This window comes from Marmota flaviventris, chromosome 14, assembly GCF_047511675.1.
Source record: "Marmota flaviventris isolate mMarFla1 chromosome 14, mMarFla1.hap1, whole genome shotgun sequence".
Lineage (NCBI taxonomy): Eukaryota > Metazoa > Chordata > Mammalia > Rodentia > Sciuridae > Marmota > Marmota flaviventris.
In genome coordinates, this window is record NC_092511.1 from 18,860,972 (window position 1) to 18,878,433 (window position 17,462).

Below are 17,462 nucleotides of genomic sequence, written 5' to 3' on the forward strand. Positions count from 1 at the left end.
ACAGGGCTTTCTGCCCTCTGGCTGAGATTCCAAAAAATGTCTTTATCTCTGTGATTTCTCTCCTCCTAAAGTGGAGCAGATAGGATGGTAAAGTATCAGCTCTAGGTTCGTTTTCCCCAGTGAGTCTTTCTTGCGTTTCTTTCCTCCAGTTGGGACTTTGCTGTCTGCCTTTATAGTCACCCACAACAGCCAGTTTCAAATTCATCCAATGGGGAACTACTTCAAGCCAACAAAACTGTTACTTTTTCTATACTTTTTCCTCCTAAGCCAGGCTATTAATTTTGCCTCCCTACCTTATGTTTTTTTCTCAAAACTGTGTTTATAAAGGATTGAAAACAACAAGCAAACAAGCAAAACTCCAGAGCCCAACAGAGCGGGCTGGTTTGCCAGCCCTTGTATACTGGTTTTCTCGGGTAAACACCCTGACACCCAAATTTCTTGAAGGTTCTATTGTTAGAGATTATTTTCTTTGGCCGGACTCCAGATGTCTCAGCTGAGAGAAGCTTAAAGAAGAAGAAGAGAAACGAGGGAAAGAAATACGGAATGTTTTACAGAAAATGACACAGTTCCTGCCTCCCTGCGTCCCTCTGCAGTTGGCTCCTCTCCCACAGCACAGTGGGTCGTAGCCAGAGCATGACCTTCAGGCCTTCAGCCCTGGTCTTTCTCAGGAGCCCTTGCTCTCCTCACCGACTGCCAGCTAGATGGTCCCATCCAGATGTTTGCCGCCCCCACCCCCAGCCACCCCTGTTTCCTGCTCTTCCCTGGGCGTCCCATGGAAAACCCAGGCGGCTTACCTGCCTTCTTCCCCTCGCTCCTCTTGGGACCCCTCAGTCTGGCTGCTTCCGCCCTCCTGCCCACCCTCCTGCCCTCCCTCCCGTGCCCTGCTGTCATCTCTGGGCTCAAACATCCCACCCCTGGCCTTGGCCTCGGGCCATTCACTCACACGCCTCCCTGGCACCCACCTGTCTCATCTTCCCTGCCACCTCTGGATGAATCGCCACTGTCACCCACTTCTCAGGAGGCTCTCAGAGGACCCTATTCAAAGGAAACCAAGCCCCCCACCATTATGTATGACTATAACACACCAATAAAATCTATGGGGGAAATTAGGCAAAACCTAAATTCTTAAGTCTGCTCAAGCTGTCTTTAGTCTGATCCCAGCCTGGTCCTCCATGTCTGTTTTTTGTTTTTGTTTTGTTTTTTTCCCCAAGGGAGTTGGGAGTAAAGAGGAAGCAATGGGGTGCATTAGCTCATGTAACCCCCCCCCCCCCACACAGAAACCTATGTATATATATGGAGCTGTTGAATGAGAATCGACTCTCATCTCGGTCTCTATGGCTCTGGTAGGTCTGAGGTGCGTTGCCCTGGGGTCGTCTCTTTGCATATGTGCCTGGAGTTTTCCTGGCTCTGAGAAAATGTAGCCCATCCATCCCAGGTACAGTGGTTAGTTACACAGCCTCTGAAGCTTGACTTCTAGGTTTCAAATCCTGGGCTGCCATTTGTTTGAGTTGTGTGGCCCCTGTCAGGTAACTTAACCTTTAAATACCTCGGTCTCCTCATCTGTGAAGTGGGGATAAAAATGGTATCACCCCATGGTGTCGTCAGGATTAAACAGGTTAGGAGAGTCCTACCTGGGCATCCGGGATAAAGCATCCTGAGAGCCTTATTGAGTAGAGGACAGGCACAGCCACCACGGCCCAAGAGGTGGAACAGGAGCTGTCCTGTCATGGGAAATGATGCTGGATGCCAACCAGCCATAGCCCTAAAACCTTCTCCCAGACAGGGGCAGGATGGTATAGACAGATGCCAGGCAAACTCAGGGAGGTCAGCTACCAGACCAACCTGGATGGAAACTGAGAGCCACACAGCTTCCCCTGTGGGCAGGGGGCCGGGGATCACAAATCAGTTACCCAATGCCAAGAGGTCGGTCACCTGATGCCCCACCTCTGGGTGCCTCTGGGCTTCTCCAAGGACACCCCCATTCCCTCATACCCAGATCAACCCTAGAACCCAAATCCTGGCTCTTTCCTCCCCCTGGCAGTGTGGCCCCATCCCTCCCCACCAGAACTGGGAAGCCTCTGCCTGTGTAGGGCTCTTTGTGTGGCTGGAGTAATTCCCACTGAAGGAATTCATTCTTTTCTCAATGACCCACAGTCTAATCTTCCCAGGGCACATTTGCATGTCAAGTAGAACACTTGTACAAGTGGAATTCATCTTTAATTGGTGGAATGAAAGGGTGCTGATTTTTCTTGGGGGGTGCGGGACTTTCCCAGGCCCTCGGGGCCCCTCCCTGGCAGCCCCCTCCCCTCTGCTTCCTGCAGGGTGTTGGAGCTGGGCTGGTGCGGAAGAGGTTCCTGCCTGGGGAAGAGGGTTGGAGGAGAGCGATGATTCCCAGATGTTCTGATTTCCTCTTTAACTAAACGTGCCGTGGGACCCAGACTAACTTTGCCAAAGTTCATTTTATCCTTGATTTCCTAACACCGTCGCTTCCCGGTGCCAAACATCAAGAAGGAAGTCATCTCCGTCTTCTCAATGGAATAAATTTAGCTTCACAAAAACATGCCACATTGTTCTTAGTGTTTCATTTTGCCACTGATTGATGGAAGCCTCCCGGGGACTGGCATTTGAGAACCACGCACTGGGTGGCCCCTAGGACCCAGCTTAGTCTTGAATGCTGTAGTTCCCAAATGCCACAGTCACACTGCATCAAAGATGCATTTTCAAACGTTAATAATTAATGGCCATGTTGATCTATCATAGTTTCACGTGGCCTTCCGCAGTGGAAATGGCGGCAGGGGAGAGGATGGTGGGAGGCAAAGAGGCAGCTGGGAGCTCAGCAGGGCTCAGGGAGGGGCAGCGGGGCCTGCATGCTGTGTCCATCTTCCCAGGACACCTGGTTAGACCTCTGAGGCTGCAGGAGGCAGTTGTATAGTTTCTATCCCTAGAAATACACGTGCCCCCCCCCTCTCTCTTTGTGTGTGTGTGTGTGTGTGTGTGTGTGTGTGTGTGGTTGACATTGGGGGAAGGACCTCTCAACCCTCTCCAGGCCTCACCCCTCCAAGTGCTCCTCTGTGGCCTGGCTTCACCCCTGCATGTTCCACCCTGCCTGACCCCAAGGAAAGACGTGGCACAGAGTGGCCAACGTCCTGGTCTGTGGGGATGGGGAAGTAGACGGACAAGGCCCTCTGCTTCCAGACAGGATTCGGTTCCTTACAAGACTTGTGGGGCCTGGCCTGGTGCCCACTCCTCAGCCTGACCAGGAGGCTTCACTCATGGGTTTTTCTCCTTCCTGTCCAGGTGTGTGCGGCTGCTGTGGCGCCCTTCGCCCCAGGTATAAAAGGCTGGTTGACAACATCTTCCCTGAGGATCCCGAGGTGGGTCACATCTCTAGCAGGCACCGCAGCTCTCCCCAGCCAGGCAGGCCCAGGAGGACCGGTGCCCCCCGACCCGGGCCACTGGACCCCCCCATACAACCTGAGCACCCTGAAGGGAATGGTGGAGGCTGCGGGGACAGAAAGGATGGGACATTGGATTGCTCCAAAGTCAGGACATGCAGAAGAAGGCAGTTGAAGTTCCTTTGGTGCGGAGACACTTCTCACTCCTGTCTAAGTGATTGTCCCTGGAGGCGCTAGCCCTCCTGGGAGAATTATCTCTTCTCAGATTAGCAGGAGCACACCCCCCCCCCCTCATCTTGCACTTTGGAGAGCCCATGTCTCTGCCCCACTCCCTCTGGTATCTTCCAGGGGTCAGTGTGCACCCACGGGAAACCCTGCTTCTTGGCTTCTAAGCTGCCCCCATACATCAGGCTGCATTATGGGCTGTAGTCTAAGAAATGTCAGGATTTGATGTACTTGAGCTGCTTTGGGAATCAATGGCTTTTCTGGATGGGTGGTGGGAGGATCACATTTCTAGCATCCTCTGGAGAATTCCGTGAGAATAAAGAGCTGCCTTCGTTATGTCTTGGTGGTAGAGGCCTAGCACATCTTAATCCTGAGTCACGTTTAATGAGACCTTGTCATTCATTTTCACACTCACCCATGCACACATGTGTACATTCATGCACATATGTGCATACACATGTACACACATGCACACACATTTATATTTTTGTTATTCACTATTCTTATTTGCTTGTAGCTGGCACATGTAGCTGGGGCTAGTTTGTGAATACCTGGAGGGCAGGAACTGTGTCCCAATTGTCTCTGTGTCCCCGATGTCTGGCCTGTTGTCTGGCAGACACACAATAGACACTGGGAATGTTGATTCAGTTGAATGACATCTACCTCCAGGCCTGAACCCTTCTGCCCTAGCCCTGCCACGATGATCTTGAACCCTCTTTTCCAGGATGGCCTGGTGAAGACCAACATGGAGAAGCTGACCTTCTATGCCCTCTCGGCTCCAGAAAAGCTAGATCGGATCGGTGCCTACCTCTCCGAGAGGCTCATCCGTGATGTGGGTCGTCATCGATACGGGTAAGTACAGTGGCATGGAGGGAGTTGTCCAGAAACTGTTATATCACTGGGGGAAAACAACAGATACCATTTAAAGAAAATCCAGTAGGCTGGATTATTGGACAGACTGAGAAAATGGAACAGGAACTGAGGGTGGATTTCACGTTCCATGATTTGGGAAGAAGTGGTGTTGGCTCCCTACAAGCACCTCTTTTGGCATCCATTTAGTCCTGGGTCTCTACACTGAAGCCCTCCCACACATCTGGGGCACTGAGGAATTACTCAGCCCAGGACACACTATTGCTTTCATCAAACCATCCCTCCTCACTCAACTTACTGTCTTCAAGTCAGGAGGAGCTGTCCGTGGTCTAGTGAGAAGACAAGGCTGGGGCGATTTGTCTTTTAGAAATGCACTAAGTGAGCCAGGAATTGTGGCCCACACCTGTAATCCCAGAGGCTTGGAGGCTGAGGCATGAGAATTGTAAGTTCAAGGCCAGCCTCAGCAACTTAGTGAGCCCCTGTCTCAAAATAAAAAATAAAAGGGCTGAGGATGTAGCTCAGTGGTAAAGTGCCCTGGGTTCAATCCCCAGTACCAAGAAAAATAAGAAAATACACTGAAGTGAAATATTTATCAATCTTCTGAGAGGAAATTAGAGGAGAGAAGAAGTATTAAAGAAAATGACTAATGAATAGATGTAACTGTTTAAAAATTTAAATATTTTGATGTCAAAAGAGAAACCATCAAAGTTTTAAAGGCAAACACCAAAAATAAATATCATCTAAGACATGGGGCTGGGGTGTAGCTCAGTGGTAGAGTTCTTGCCTCACATGTGTGAGGCCCTGGATTAAATTCTCAGCACCTCATAGAAATAAATAGATAACAGTCCATCAACAACTAAAAAATAAGTTTAAAAGTAAGACAAAGGATTCAAACTCATACACAAGTAGTGCGTAACAAATAATTTGGGTTGGACTGGGAAGGTTGAGACACTAACAGATTTGAGGCAAAGGCCATAAATAATCAGCTTTCAGAAGGGAAGCTAGAACATGTTACAAACATGGAATAATATTCAACAAACTTGTAATCAAAGATGAGGAATAAATACTAAGATACCATTTTATCAAATTAGCAAAAAAAGTAAATACTTCCATTTCTACTCAGCAAATGGGACAATTCCTAGAAAGAGTTAAAACTGATTGAAATTTTCTAGAAAGTAATTCTGAAATATGTGTCAAGGGCTTCAAAATATGTGCCCTTTGACCTAGTAGTTCCAGTTCTATTCGCTATTCCCAAGGAATTGATCTTATGTAAATCTACCTTTACCTCCAGAGATGTAAATTATGGTTTTTTAAATAATAATGAAAAATAGAAATAACTTAAGTATCCATCAGCAGAAGAGTTCAAACTGGCATGGTGGTACGCTCCTGCAATCCCAGCAGCTTGGGAGGTTGAGGCAGGACGATCACGAGTTTAAAGCCAGCCTCAGCAACGACAAGGCACTAAGCAACTCAGTGAGACCCCGTCTCTAAATAAAATACAAAATAGGGCTGGGAATGTGGCTCAGTGGTCGAGTTCCCCTGAGTTCAATCCCCAGTACCCCTCCCCTGCAAAAAAAAGAGAATAGTCCAGTAAATTATGGTGTATCTTGTTTGATAAAATATTATCTAGTCAATAAAAATGGTGTTTATAGTGATGCTTACCTTTTATTTATTTTTTTAAAAGACAGAGAGAGAGAGAGAGAGAATTTTTTAAATATTTATTTTTTAGTTTTCGGCAGACACAACATCTGTGTTTGTATATGGTGCTGAGGATCGAACCTGGGCCGCACGCATGCCAGGCGAGCGCGCTACCGCTTGAGCCACATCCCCAGCCCCTGATGCTTACCTTTTATAGTATGAAAAATGCCTTAAGTGAATGAAAAATCAGCTGCATAATTATATTCAAAGATTATAACAATAATAATAATAAAAAAATTTAAAAATAAGCATTGACAACAAATCTCAGTGCCTAGGAAATATACCAATATGTTAAGAGCACTCATTTTGTGAGTGGTACATTTGGGTTCTTCACATACAGACCTGAAACTAAACCTTCCTGGCTCCTTTAGAATAAAATCCATGTTCCTCAGCTTGACTTCTGGCTTCTCCCACTACTTTCCCCTAACACAGCCATGCCCACCACACCTGCTATAAAACCAACTCCAGACAGACTGGCTGATGACTCCCTGGCTCTCTGGGTCTCTTACCTGGACCCCCCTGGTACCCTCCCCCACACTGTCCATCAGCTCTCTAAGGCCCCTTCTTCCTGGTGGGGAAATTGGAAAGGCCCTTGAACTAGAGTGAGAAGGTTTGCACGGGGCTAACAGGGTGCTGAGGTCCAGAATCCCCAGGTACCACCAGCAAACCTTTGTGTATGTGGAGGGTCGGAGGTTGTTTATAAGGAGCACACACTCTACCCCTGAGCTCTACCCTCAGCCCTAGAAAATCTGAAATCAGGCTACCCCTGTGTAAAAGCAGAATGTAAACCAATATGTCTGTATAATAATTTTATGTAATAAAATTAGGTTATATGCTCAATAAAAAGAGCATGAATACACTGTGCATGCTGATTATATAAAGGGCCTTGACATTACTGTAGAGTATACTCAAGCAAGTGAAAATGGTTTTATGCTAGATTGACCCTGAAACCGTGTGCCAGTAGACACATTAAACATTTAATACTGATTTTGCCTGCCCTCTCTGCAGTGATTTTTTCCCCCAAAAAAAATGTCTGGTAGCCAACAGAGCCACTTAGAATCCTTCCACTGCCCTTAGAATTGCAATTCAAAATTGGCATCGTCCTGTTAAAAATAGCCATTACAGCATCTAGGTATTTAAAGCCTGAAGGCTTCATCGTGGGCTTTAATCATAAACATTTGGAGAAGAAAAATCTGTCAGTGCTCCTCTCTCGTTCTCTCTCCTCCCCTTTTCTGTCTTTCCCTACCGGACCCCACATCCATCTTTATCTCCCTCATCACTGGCAGCGCCTTTGAAAGAGCAAAATATTCAGGTGCAAACAGCAGGAGGCACGGTGCGTCTCCCTGGCAGGACACAGGGGCCTCGTGGTTTGACCTAATAGATATGAACCTTGGGTGTTGGTCCCCATGGTAGAACCCCCCTCTTCTGGCCACTTCCTCCCTGCATTGTCACCCCTTTCCAACTGTGTGGGTGTTCCTGGTTCACAGGTGTTTGGCATCAGGATAGCCAGGTGTCGGCAGAGAGGGTAAGAGTCAATTTCCAGATGTCGGTCATCAACATGGAAGAGGAAGGGCAGCGACATGCAGAGCAGCAAAAAATGACCCTTCTATTCCTCTCCTTCCTCTTTGTGCATTTCCTTTCCAGCCCAACCCAACTGCTAGAACACCCCCTAGAAACAGGGGAGCAGGGACAGTAATAGCAGTGCTGAGTGAGACTTGGGCTGATCCATAGTGACCACTGAGCACTGACCATGGCATGCAGGTGCTATGTTAGACATTGTCAGACTCCCGAATGCCCGGAACTGTCAACCAGCCCAGGGCTGATTCCTGGGGACAGAGACACTGAGGCCAAGAAAGGTTAGGCTACTCCAACCTGAGGACCTTGGCTCAGAGCTGACCTGGGGTCACTGTCCAGAAGGACACTGAGGTTGGTGGGAGGATGGCTGACCCTCTAGACAAGCAAACTGCAGACCCTCTGGACGAGAAAGGCCAGCCTTCCCTCCCGTTTCCTTGCTTCTGGACTTAAAACCCAGAGTGGGCCGTCCTTAGCGGACTGACCAAATACATTCAAACTGCCCTGAATAAGAGATTCTTTGTCAAGGCCACTGCCCTTTTAGTGATTCTTGGGCAATGACTGGCCCTAGTAAATATGCCCCCTCTTCCTGCCTGCTGATCCCAGTCCCCGACCCTGGATCTGCCTTTCCTCTCCAACTAAGTTGGTTCCCAGATTATAGACCCCACTCTTCCTTCCCTGGAGGCTCCACGCCTCCTCCTGGTTTCAAGACCTATTCCTGATTGAGCACAAGGGTCCAAGTGGAACCAGTTACCTCTCCTAGGACTCGGGATAAGGGACTTGCCTCTCTCCTAAGCACCAGGCCCCTTATGTGTCTGCCTTGGTGACTATAGCTCACCTTTGGCTTGGTCCCCAACCGTGACCTCCTTCTACTGTAGACTGTCAAATGTTCCCTGGTCCCTTCTGCTGCCCATGAACCCCACCCAGTCCATCCCAGACACCTTGGGCTCTACTGGCCTCACCTACTAGAAAGCCCTTCTGGGGGGATTAGTTGTCATCAACTGCTGTGGTCTGTAGTCCACTCTGGCCTTCCTAACCCACTGTAAGTCAGTTCAGATTCCCAGGCCTGTTGCTGCTTTGGACCCCCTTCCAGGACACAGCACCAGGTCAGATCTCTGCTGATGGTAACCTTCAGACCATGGTCCTGTTGAGTAGACACAGCCCTAGGACCCCAAGCTCTGTTCTTTCTGAGAGCTTAGGCTTAATAGACTAGACATGCTAGGAAGGTTATGATAAAATCCAACAAACATGGAGAACGTTGGGCTGGGGGGTTCCAATTTTCTAAAATACTTGGAAAAATTCAAGTGACAGTCATGCCATCCTTGTACTGGAATCAGAGATCGAGAACACAGGGCAGTCTGTTCAAAGAACTAGGCCTTATGCTTCTTTACTACTTTGTGCTTCAGTTTACTTCTACCATGATTTATACTTTCCATCAAAATTTCTGGTCCTGGTCAGTAGCTTTTTTTTCCTAACCAAGGATGATTTTTGCTTATCAAGATATTCTGGAATTTTTCTTTTTCTCTCCCCACCCCCACCAGGAAAAGGAAAAGGAGTAATCCAAGCTCTGGGGTTTGGAAAGCCTTCTGATTTCTTCTCTTGCCTAACCCCACCCGCCCCACCCCTTCCTTTATTTACCTCATTTCAACTCTAAAATAATGGCAAGATGCCAGCAGATGGCTTCATACAGAGAGATGTGGATATGACGAGAGTCTTCCCTCGGTCCTGCCCACCATGATGGGCTGTCTTAACCTGTCAGCTTCTCTGCAGGGAAAGTCAGTCCCTTCTGGAAAGGGCTCCAGGCCAGTCTGCTTCCCCAGCCTTGGGGCACTCAGGGTCTGCGGCACTGGTCCCCACAGCGCCCTGCAATATGCCAGGACCAGGTCTGCAAGGCACAGAAGGTTTCCTGGGCTGTGACTGTGACCTCTCTGAAGGGCAAAGCTAGAGAGAGCCAGGGATGTGGAAAGAAAACAGTAAAGAGGCTTTTTTTTTTTTTTTTTCCTAATGGTTACTTGGTATAGAAGTCAGTGCAAGGTACCTAAGAACTGGTATCTGATATCTTTAAAAAAAAATTTTAGAAGACACCATGACTACCGTAACTTTATATGTTTTCATTTGCAAAGCTGCTGGCTCACATCTGAGGCAGTTTGACCACAGTGTCTGACACTGGGCAGCTGCCACCAGAAATATTGTGGGGCCAGAAATTGTCTGGAGCTAAATTGTATTTTAGCTCCAGAAGTTGTCCTATAGTCCTACTTCCAGTACTTTCTTTTTATTTACCAAACTTTGTTAACACACACACACACACACACACAGAGTAGCTAATCAAGAATTTCAAAATATCTGCCTGGTACTCAGAATCAAAGATGGATATGATTTGGATCAAGACATAAAGATGAAGAAATGTTTGAACTCCTCCTTTATTAAATATGCAGCATATGAACCTGACTTCAGACTTGAGGCAGCCGTGACATTTTAAAGCCCCCTTGCAGCCCTAATTCATCCTGATTCTGTTCTGGGCTGGAGCCAGTGCTGGGTGGACTGGCTGCCCAGACACTGGCAGGCTGAGGTGGAGTCTCCTGGATGCCCAGGAGGTCACTGCATCCACGACGCGCTCACCCCAGCCAGGCAGTAGGGGTGGGAGGGGCAGGCACCCGGTGAAGGCCACGGTGCCCCTCTCCCCAGGTACGTGTGCATCGCCATGGAGGCGCTGGACCAGCTGCTCATGGCCTGCCACTGCCAGAGCATCAACCTCTTCGTGGAGAGTTTCCTCAAGATGGTGGCCAAGCTGCTGGAGTCAGAGAAGCCCAATCTGCAGATCCTCGGCACCAACTCGGTAAGGAGCAGCCAGGGGCCTTGGGGTCTCCCAGCCCGGATGTGGGGGTGGGGGTGGGGGTGGGGGTGGAAGACCTCAGGGTCAGCACTGCTCTGTTCTGTTCCTGCTTGGTTTCTGACCGTAAGCACAATCCACTGCTTGTCTTTCTAATTTAAATAGATCTCACATAATTTAGCAGGCACAGTGGTACACACCTGTAACCCCAGCATCTCATCCTGAGGCGGGAGGATTGCAAGTTGGAGGCCAGCCTCAGCAACTTCACCATCACGAAATAAAATAAATAGATAAATATTGTATAATTTATATATTATCATTTCCATGAACATATAACAAAAGAGTTTTTAAAAATAAAATCTGCCATTTTAATGCGCACACTTCAGCGGCTTTAGTATATCAACAAGTTGCACAACCATCAACAATATCAAGGGTACTTATCTTTAGACTGATCTTTAAATTTTTTTTTTTTTTACTAATAGATGGCTCCCTTAAATAATTTTAACTGGGGCCCCCCAAAATAAAAATATAGATCAAAACAGACGTTCCTTAAAGGAAACCCAGGGTTCTCATAACCCAGGATCCCAAAGGGCATCTTATGAAAGCTGGTCCAGGTTATATAGGGTAAACTGATACACACAGGACGAAGGCACCAGAGACGTGGCAAAGCCCTGGGCTCCTGACTCCCTTCTGCCCTTTCTCAGCTGTGCAGCCCTGACAGGTTGCTTTCGTGGGCCTCCGTCTTTCTGTCCACACCACCAGCAGGTTGTACTTGGCCTCTGCAGGCCCTGCTGGGGCTGGTCTCAGTACAAGTGCTGCTCTTGGGGGAGGTTATGATTTGTGAGAGAACAGCTGTCAGAGAACTCTGGGTCATCTGTGTATCCATACATTCTTGAATGATCTGGACGCTTTCTTTAATTACTGGCCTTCTTGCCTCGTCCCTCCCTCCAGGGCATGCTTTGAGCTCTGGGTCTTCAAGCAGCTTAGATATGACTGTCTTCCAGGTCTGGGTGGGGCCTTATCTACCTGCAGAGAGCAGGAGTGAAAGGTGGAAAGCTTCTCCTCCTCGTTCCCAGCCTGACACTTGTGATTCTTGTTGTGCTGGTCAGGACTTTTTCTTGTTCCACAGAAGTTGGTTTAACAAAAAGTATCTTCTAACATCTTTTCCCAGGACCAGGAATGACAGCCTATTCCCTTCCCTCCCTCTCCCTGTGAGCCAGCTGCCTTTGACAGATTATGTATACAGTAGCTGAGGGCAAAGTCCTTTGTCAGGGTGCCCTGGCAACAGCTTCAGATACTGTTTTAGTTGTCTTGTTCAAGATAACTACAGTCTTCAGGGGAACATCTAAATGGAAAATAAACTAGCCATGGTGCATCCATGGGGGCGCGGAACAGGTGGCTGCCAGCTCTCATTTTTCCCATGGCAAATCCTAGCGCAGGGTAGGGGTTTGATTCACTAGAGCCTTGAAAATTCAGAGTCCTGTGAAGGGAGGTCGAGGATGGAGGGGGGGCTATTCTAAGTCAACTAGGGAAACATTGCCATAGATTCACACCCCAACCTGGAGGCAGCCTTTCCTCCTAGTGTCCTTGTCTCTAACCAGGGACCTTCTGGAGCCTTCCTGAGAAGAGCATTCTTTGACTCTTCTTCGTTTTAGACATGCCAGCATGCTAATCTTTAACATAAGCTTGGAAAGTTTAGCTTACGAGGATCACAAAGGTCTTCCGGGATTTGCAGAAGTAACAGAAGTGGAGGGAAGAGAAATAGAAGGCTCTGGGCCCTTTCCTCCTCCTTCACCAGGCCCTAAATGCCTTTAAACTGTTTTTTTAATTTAGATAAGTGGTTTTGCTACTAAGAAAAGAAAGAGAAGAGAGAGAAAGAAAAAAAAATTGAACCCATTTAACCCTTCATTTTGCTGGGTTTCTCTGCCTGGAAAGGGAGGTCCAGAGAAGTCAAGTAACTTTTTGTGCTTGCACAGCTAGCTTCAGCTGGTGAGTTGTTCAGCCCCTGTATCCTCCGCAGAATTGGAGACTCTGCAAGGCCAGAGGCCTATTGCCACGTCCCACCCAGTGTGGGGTTCTCTTCCCACAGCCCAAGCCTTGGCACCCAGACCCTGGGCGGATGTTCCCTGGGACCAGTCTCCGTCCGCCACGAGGAGGCCCGTGGTCTTGAGGGTGAGAAGTTGAGGATATGCCTCCCCCTGCACCAACTCTACCTCCCTGCAGCTTCTTCCTCAGACCTGATCTAGCTGCCTCAATCAGCTCAAAACAAACCTCCCGCCTTGGGCTGGGGCTGGGGCTCAGCAGTAGCGCACTTGCCCAGCATGTGTGAGGTGCTGGGTTTGACTCTACCCATTTCAAGTTCCCCGAACCTGACCAATGACAATGTCCTGGAGAGTTTGGGAAACCTACAGATTCCCACTTCTCTACCATACTTCTTGGGGGTGTTGGGTGCTGCACCAAGGCTGGTGACAGGAGGCACAAGCTGTGGTGTCCCCCTTTTGGGTGATCGGGGTTAGGGTGGGAGCAGCCTTCCTCTCCACTGGGAAAGAACATTCTGCCCTTGCAGCTACAAATCTGTAGGAACCTTGCAAATTGCGCACCTTCCTCCTGATGCCTTTCTCCTTCAGGGCTCTTCTCCTCTGTACCCTTCTTCACACGCCTTTGACTTCCGTGGCCATCATCCTGACTCTGCCACGTGGCTTGTCCTTCTTAGGAGGCTGGGTGAACTTCCCACCATGATGTCTATATCCTAATTCCTGGACAACCTTAGTGACAAAAGGGACCTTGCAGATGTGGTCAAGCTAAGGAGCTTGAGTTGGGGAGAATGTCTTGGACTGACCAGGCGGGCCTGGTGTAATCACAGGGTCATTATAGGAGGGACACAGGAGGATTGGTCAGACAGGGGTGATGTGCTGACGGAAGCAGAGTGACAGAGGGAGATTGAAGCTGCTGTGCCGTGGCCTTGAACATGGAGAAGGGGTGAGGCACGGGAAGGGTGTGAGTGACGCCCCTGAGGTGCCATGGTCTCCGAGGCTCTGCACCCCACCACCTTCTCACCCTGGATGCTCCCCTTGGAAAAGTCCTCAACTCTGTGGTTTTAATTGTCATCTGTAGGCTAGAAACAGTCCCGCCTCCAATGCCCATCAGCCTTTCTGGAGACCAACCTCCTGGAGGCAGGTTCCAGGGGATCTGGTGGCTCAGAACTGCAAGACCAGGAATGCTTAAGTCAGGGGGCTCAGCAACAGAACAGGGGTGCAGAGGCAGCTGGTGCATCCCCAGGTCTCAACTTCCTGAATGCAGGCCCTGTGGGGCCACTCAGGGACAGAGGGGCTAGCTTCTGACAGGCAGCAAGGACAAGAGAGTGTCCCCAGAGTTCTTGGAACCGTGGCTGGTTTTGCAAAGATTCTTGAAGGAGTGATGGCGTAATGTGGGTAGTCAGGAGAGCATGTCTTGGGTGTAGGGAATTTCCACGTCTTGGCTGGCGATCAGGACGTTGGCAGGACGCAGTCAAGTTGCTAGGGACTATTTCTCTGGCTGTAGTGAAGGCTGCTTAGGGAGTTGCTCTAAACGAGGACAGTGAGGAGAAAGGGGCAGGCGGCATGCAAGTCCAACCATGTGGTTTGCAAGATTTGCTTTCCTGCTAGGATTTGTCTTCTGAAACCAAGAGGGAGGTCCCATTTCCCCTCTGGTAGGAAAATGCACCAAAAAAGCCTGCAGTCCTCTCCCTCTCTCTGCCCGGTGTGTTTTCCTAGCTGTTGTTGACAGCTGGAGGTCGTTTCGCTCAGAGGGCCCATCTCTAGGAGAGGGAAAGGCGAACTCTGCTTAGAGACACTTTGTTGGTGCCAAAGCGAGGCCAAGCAGCTCAGCTTCCCTTTTTCAGGCCAGGGGAGAGCTGTGTGTGCAGTGTCAATATTTGGAGTCTGCTTTCTCTTTTTTAACGAGGCCCTTAGTAACCCTCAGCTTTTACACAACTGTGGCTCCTGTGGACAGTACCGGAGGGTGGGTGACCGGCTCCAGCAAGCTTGGCACCCTTTGTTGTATATCAAGAGCTGAAACTTTGATCTTGAAAGGGTGACCCTAGCCGTGCCCATGGCCTTTGAAAAGTCACATGTTCAGTATCTTCAGTTTGTTGCTATGGAGACCTTCCTCATCATTGCTCTATCTTAAAAAAAATAAAATAAAACAAAAACCCAACTTTATTCTCCCATGATTTCATGCATTAGGCAACTAGCATTTAAATAAAAGCCATTGGTAAAGTGTGAATGAGCAATGGTTGAGGTGAAGCAGATAGGAAGTCCCTGCTGTCTCATGCATTTAGAAAAATAGTGACCAGTCAGTAACACAGGTGGAGCCCAGTGAAAACTCACGGACAGCCAGTCAAAGATGCACCAGGGGAGGTAACCGTGAGTGTGATAGGCAGGGCTGATAGAGTTCTGTCATGTCAGGCAGAAAAAGTGGGTGCTTATGTGACCCTTGTTTTACAGATGGGGGACATTGAGGCTCAGGGAGCTTTATTGCTTGCCCCAGATCATCCTCCTGATAAACAGTTGGGGTTCAAACACGTAGTCTGATTCCAAGACCCACCTCACACTGCGTCATGGAAGAGGGATGCAGGCCTTACTTACTGGAAAGCCCAAGAGTCCCAACAACGTCTGAGCAAGGTTGGGGCCCCTTTCCCAGGTAGACTCCCACGGTACACATGTCCCTTGACCAGGGTCCCTTGAAGTGCCCCTGTCAGAACCTCTAAAGCATGTTCACCAAAATATCCCACTAGGCCCTGTGTCAACCCCTGGAAGACTCAGGAGCAGCGTGGGGTGGGCTGTTTGGAGCTGCCCCACAGTGACACGGGCCTGTGCAGGTAGTCCATCTGGGTTGAAGTGTCTGGCTTCGTGTTTACAGGCTCACGGGGAAGCTCCTCCCATCAAGCATCAAGCCAAGGGGTTCCCAGGGTGCTCACAGAGCCTGGTGCCCACAAGGCCAGCCCTGTTTCCACCCTTAATGCTATAAGTGGGGGATTGAACTCAGGGGCACTCAACCACTGAGCCACATCCTCAGCCCTATTTTGTATTTTATTTAGAGACAGGGTCTCATGGAGTTGCTGAACACCTTGCTTTTGCTGAGGCTGGCTTTGAACTTGCTCAGCCTCCTGGGCTGCTGGGATTACAGGCTTGCACCCAGCCCCACACTCTCTTTATAGGAGGCTCAGGACTGGTGGTAAGTGCAGTTGCACCAGACCCCATAACACAGCGGGAGCTCTGGCAGAACAAGGGAATGGAATGGTCAACAGCCTGAGCCCCAAGGCTGCAGCCCCCCAGGCAATACTGGGCCCTGGAGTGGAGGACACTGTCATCCAGAGAAGGAGCTGTAGTGCAGTCTCCCAGACAATCTAGTTTCAATCCTAGTTCTCTCCTTCTAAGGAGATGGCCATACAGCCTTCACTGACCTTCACTGCCAACGACACACTTCCCCAGGTTTTCCCAATGTGCTGCTCGTCCCAGCCAGCCTGGGAACATGTCTATAGCTATAGGTCCAGCTCACGCCAGGGCTGTAGAACCCCTGCCTCATAATCTCCAGGGTAAGAGGTAGGGGAGGCTTAAGAAGGCAGATACCTATGCCCTATCCTCATAGAATCTTGTTCAACAGACCTGGGTGGCTCAGAAATCTGCATTTTAAAGAAACTCCCCAGTTAGTTTTGATGTACATTAAGGCAAAGAGCATGGAGCCCAGTGTTAGAATTCCTGAATCTGAGTCCCAGAGCCATGCAGTGCGAGCTGGCTGAGCTGGAGCAATAATACCTTCGCTCTCTTCAAGCCTCGATTTCCTATTTCTACAACGGGAGCAATGTATGTCCTGCTGTACTCACTGAAAATGGAGCCCCGTAAGAAGCTACGCCCTCATCCTTGGAACCTCTTACCTTGTATTTAAGCGGGGGCTTTGCAGATAGGATTGAATTAAGGATCTTGGCATTGGGAGGCTATGCGGAATTATCTCAGAGATCTAAATGCAGTCCCAAGCATGTTTTTAAGAGAAGCAGAGGGACATTTGACACTCAAAAGAGAGGACCACGTGAAGACACAGGTAGATGCGATGCAGCCAGAAGGAACGAACACAGGTGTAAACAGAAGTCCATGGAAGCATTTGATGTATGGTTCTTAGAGCATGTAGGTCAACTGCATGTGCATGTGGCTGACATCACCCCTGGCATTAAGTATGCAGCACAGAAGCAGGGTGCAGTGGTGCACACCTATAATCCCAGCTGCTTAGGAAGCTGAGAGAAGAGGATCAGGAGTTGAAGGCCAGCCTCAGCAATTTAGTGAGACCCCAGTTCAAAAAGAAAGAAGAAAAGATGGAGCGCTGAGCCTGGTGTGGTTGTTCCTGACAGAAACACCTGTCTATGAATAGTTTCTTCAAGAACTTGTGCTCTTGGTGCCTTGTGAGTATTTGAAGGCTTCCAGCAGAAAAAGGCCTGGGTTAAACCAAAGCAAACCTTACTATAATATATTTGAAATTTAGCTTTCCAGTCAAGTGGGGTGGGACGATGAGTGCTCCTGGGCCTGTTCAGAATGGAATGCTGTTGATCTGTAAGTGGCGTCTAGAGTGTGTTTGTACCTCGCCCAGCAAACACTGCTATTCAATGATTGTGCGGTGCTGGCTCCTGCAGGGGCCCTACAAAGCTTAGCCCCTAAAAAGAAGAACCTTGTTAATAATATGCATTGAATTCACACCGTTTCTGCTGTTTAGTGCTCAGAGAGCTTTTCTGAATCTTTTTTTTTTAAAGAGAGAGAGAGAGAGAGAATTTTTAATATTTATTTTTTAGTTTTCGGCGGACACAACATCTTTGTTTGTATGTGGTGCTGAGGCTCGAACCCGAG

The 17,462-nt window shown here is 48.9% G+C and overlaps 1 protein-coding gene across 1 annotated transcript in view; it reads left to right on the forward strand.

Moving 5' to 3' along the window:
- Efr3b (EFR3 homolog B) overlaps nt 1–17,462 on the forward strand; it is a 77,214-nt gene that overhangs the window by 30,284 nt on the left and 29,468 nt on the right. The window contains exons 2-4 of the mRNA XM_027933460.2: nt 3,298–3,374; nt 4,345–4,472; nt 10,446–10,596. Coding sequence (XP_027789261.1) covers nt 3,298–3,374; nt 4,345–4,472; nt 10,446–10,596 — 356 coding nt within the window. The remainder of the gene's footprint in view (nt 1–3,297; nt 3,375–4,344; nt 4,473–10,445; nt 10,597–17,462) is intronic.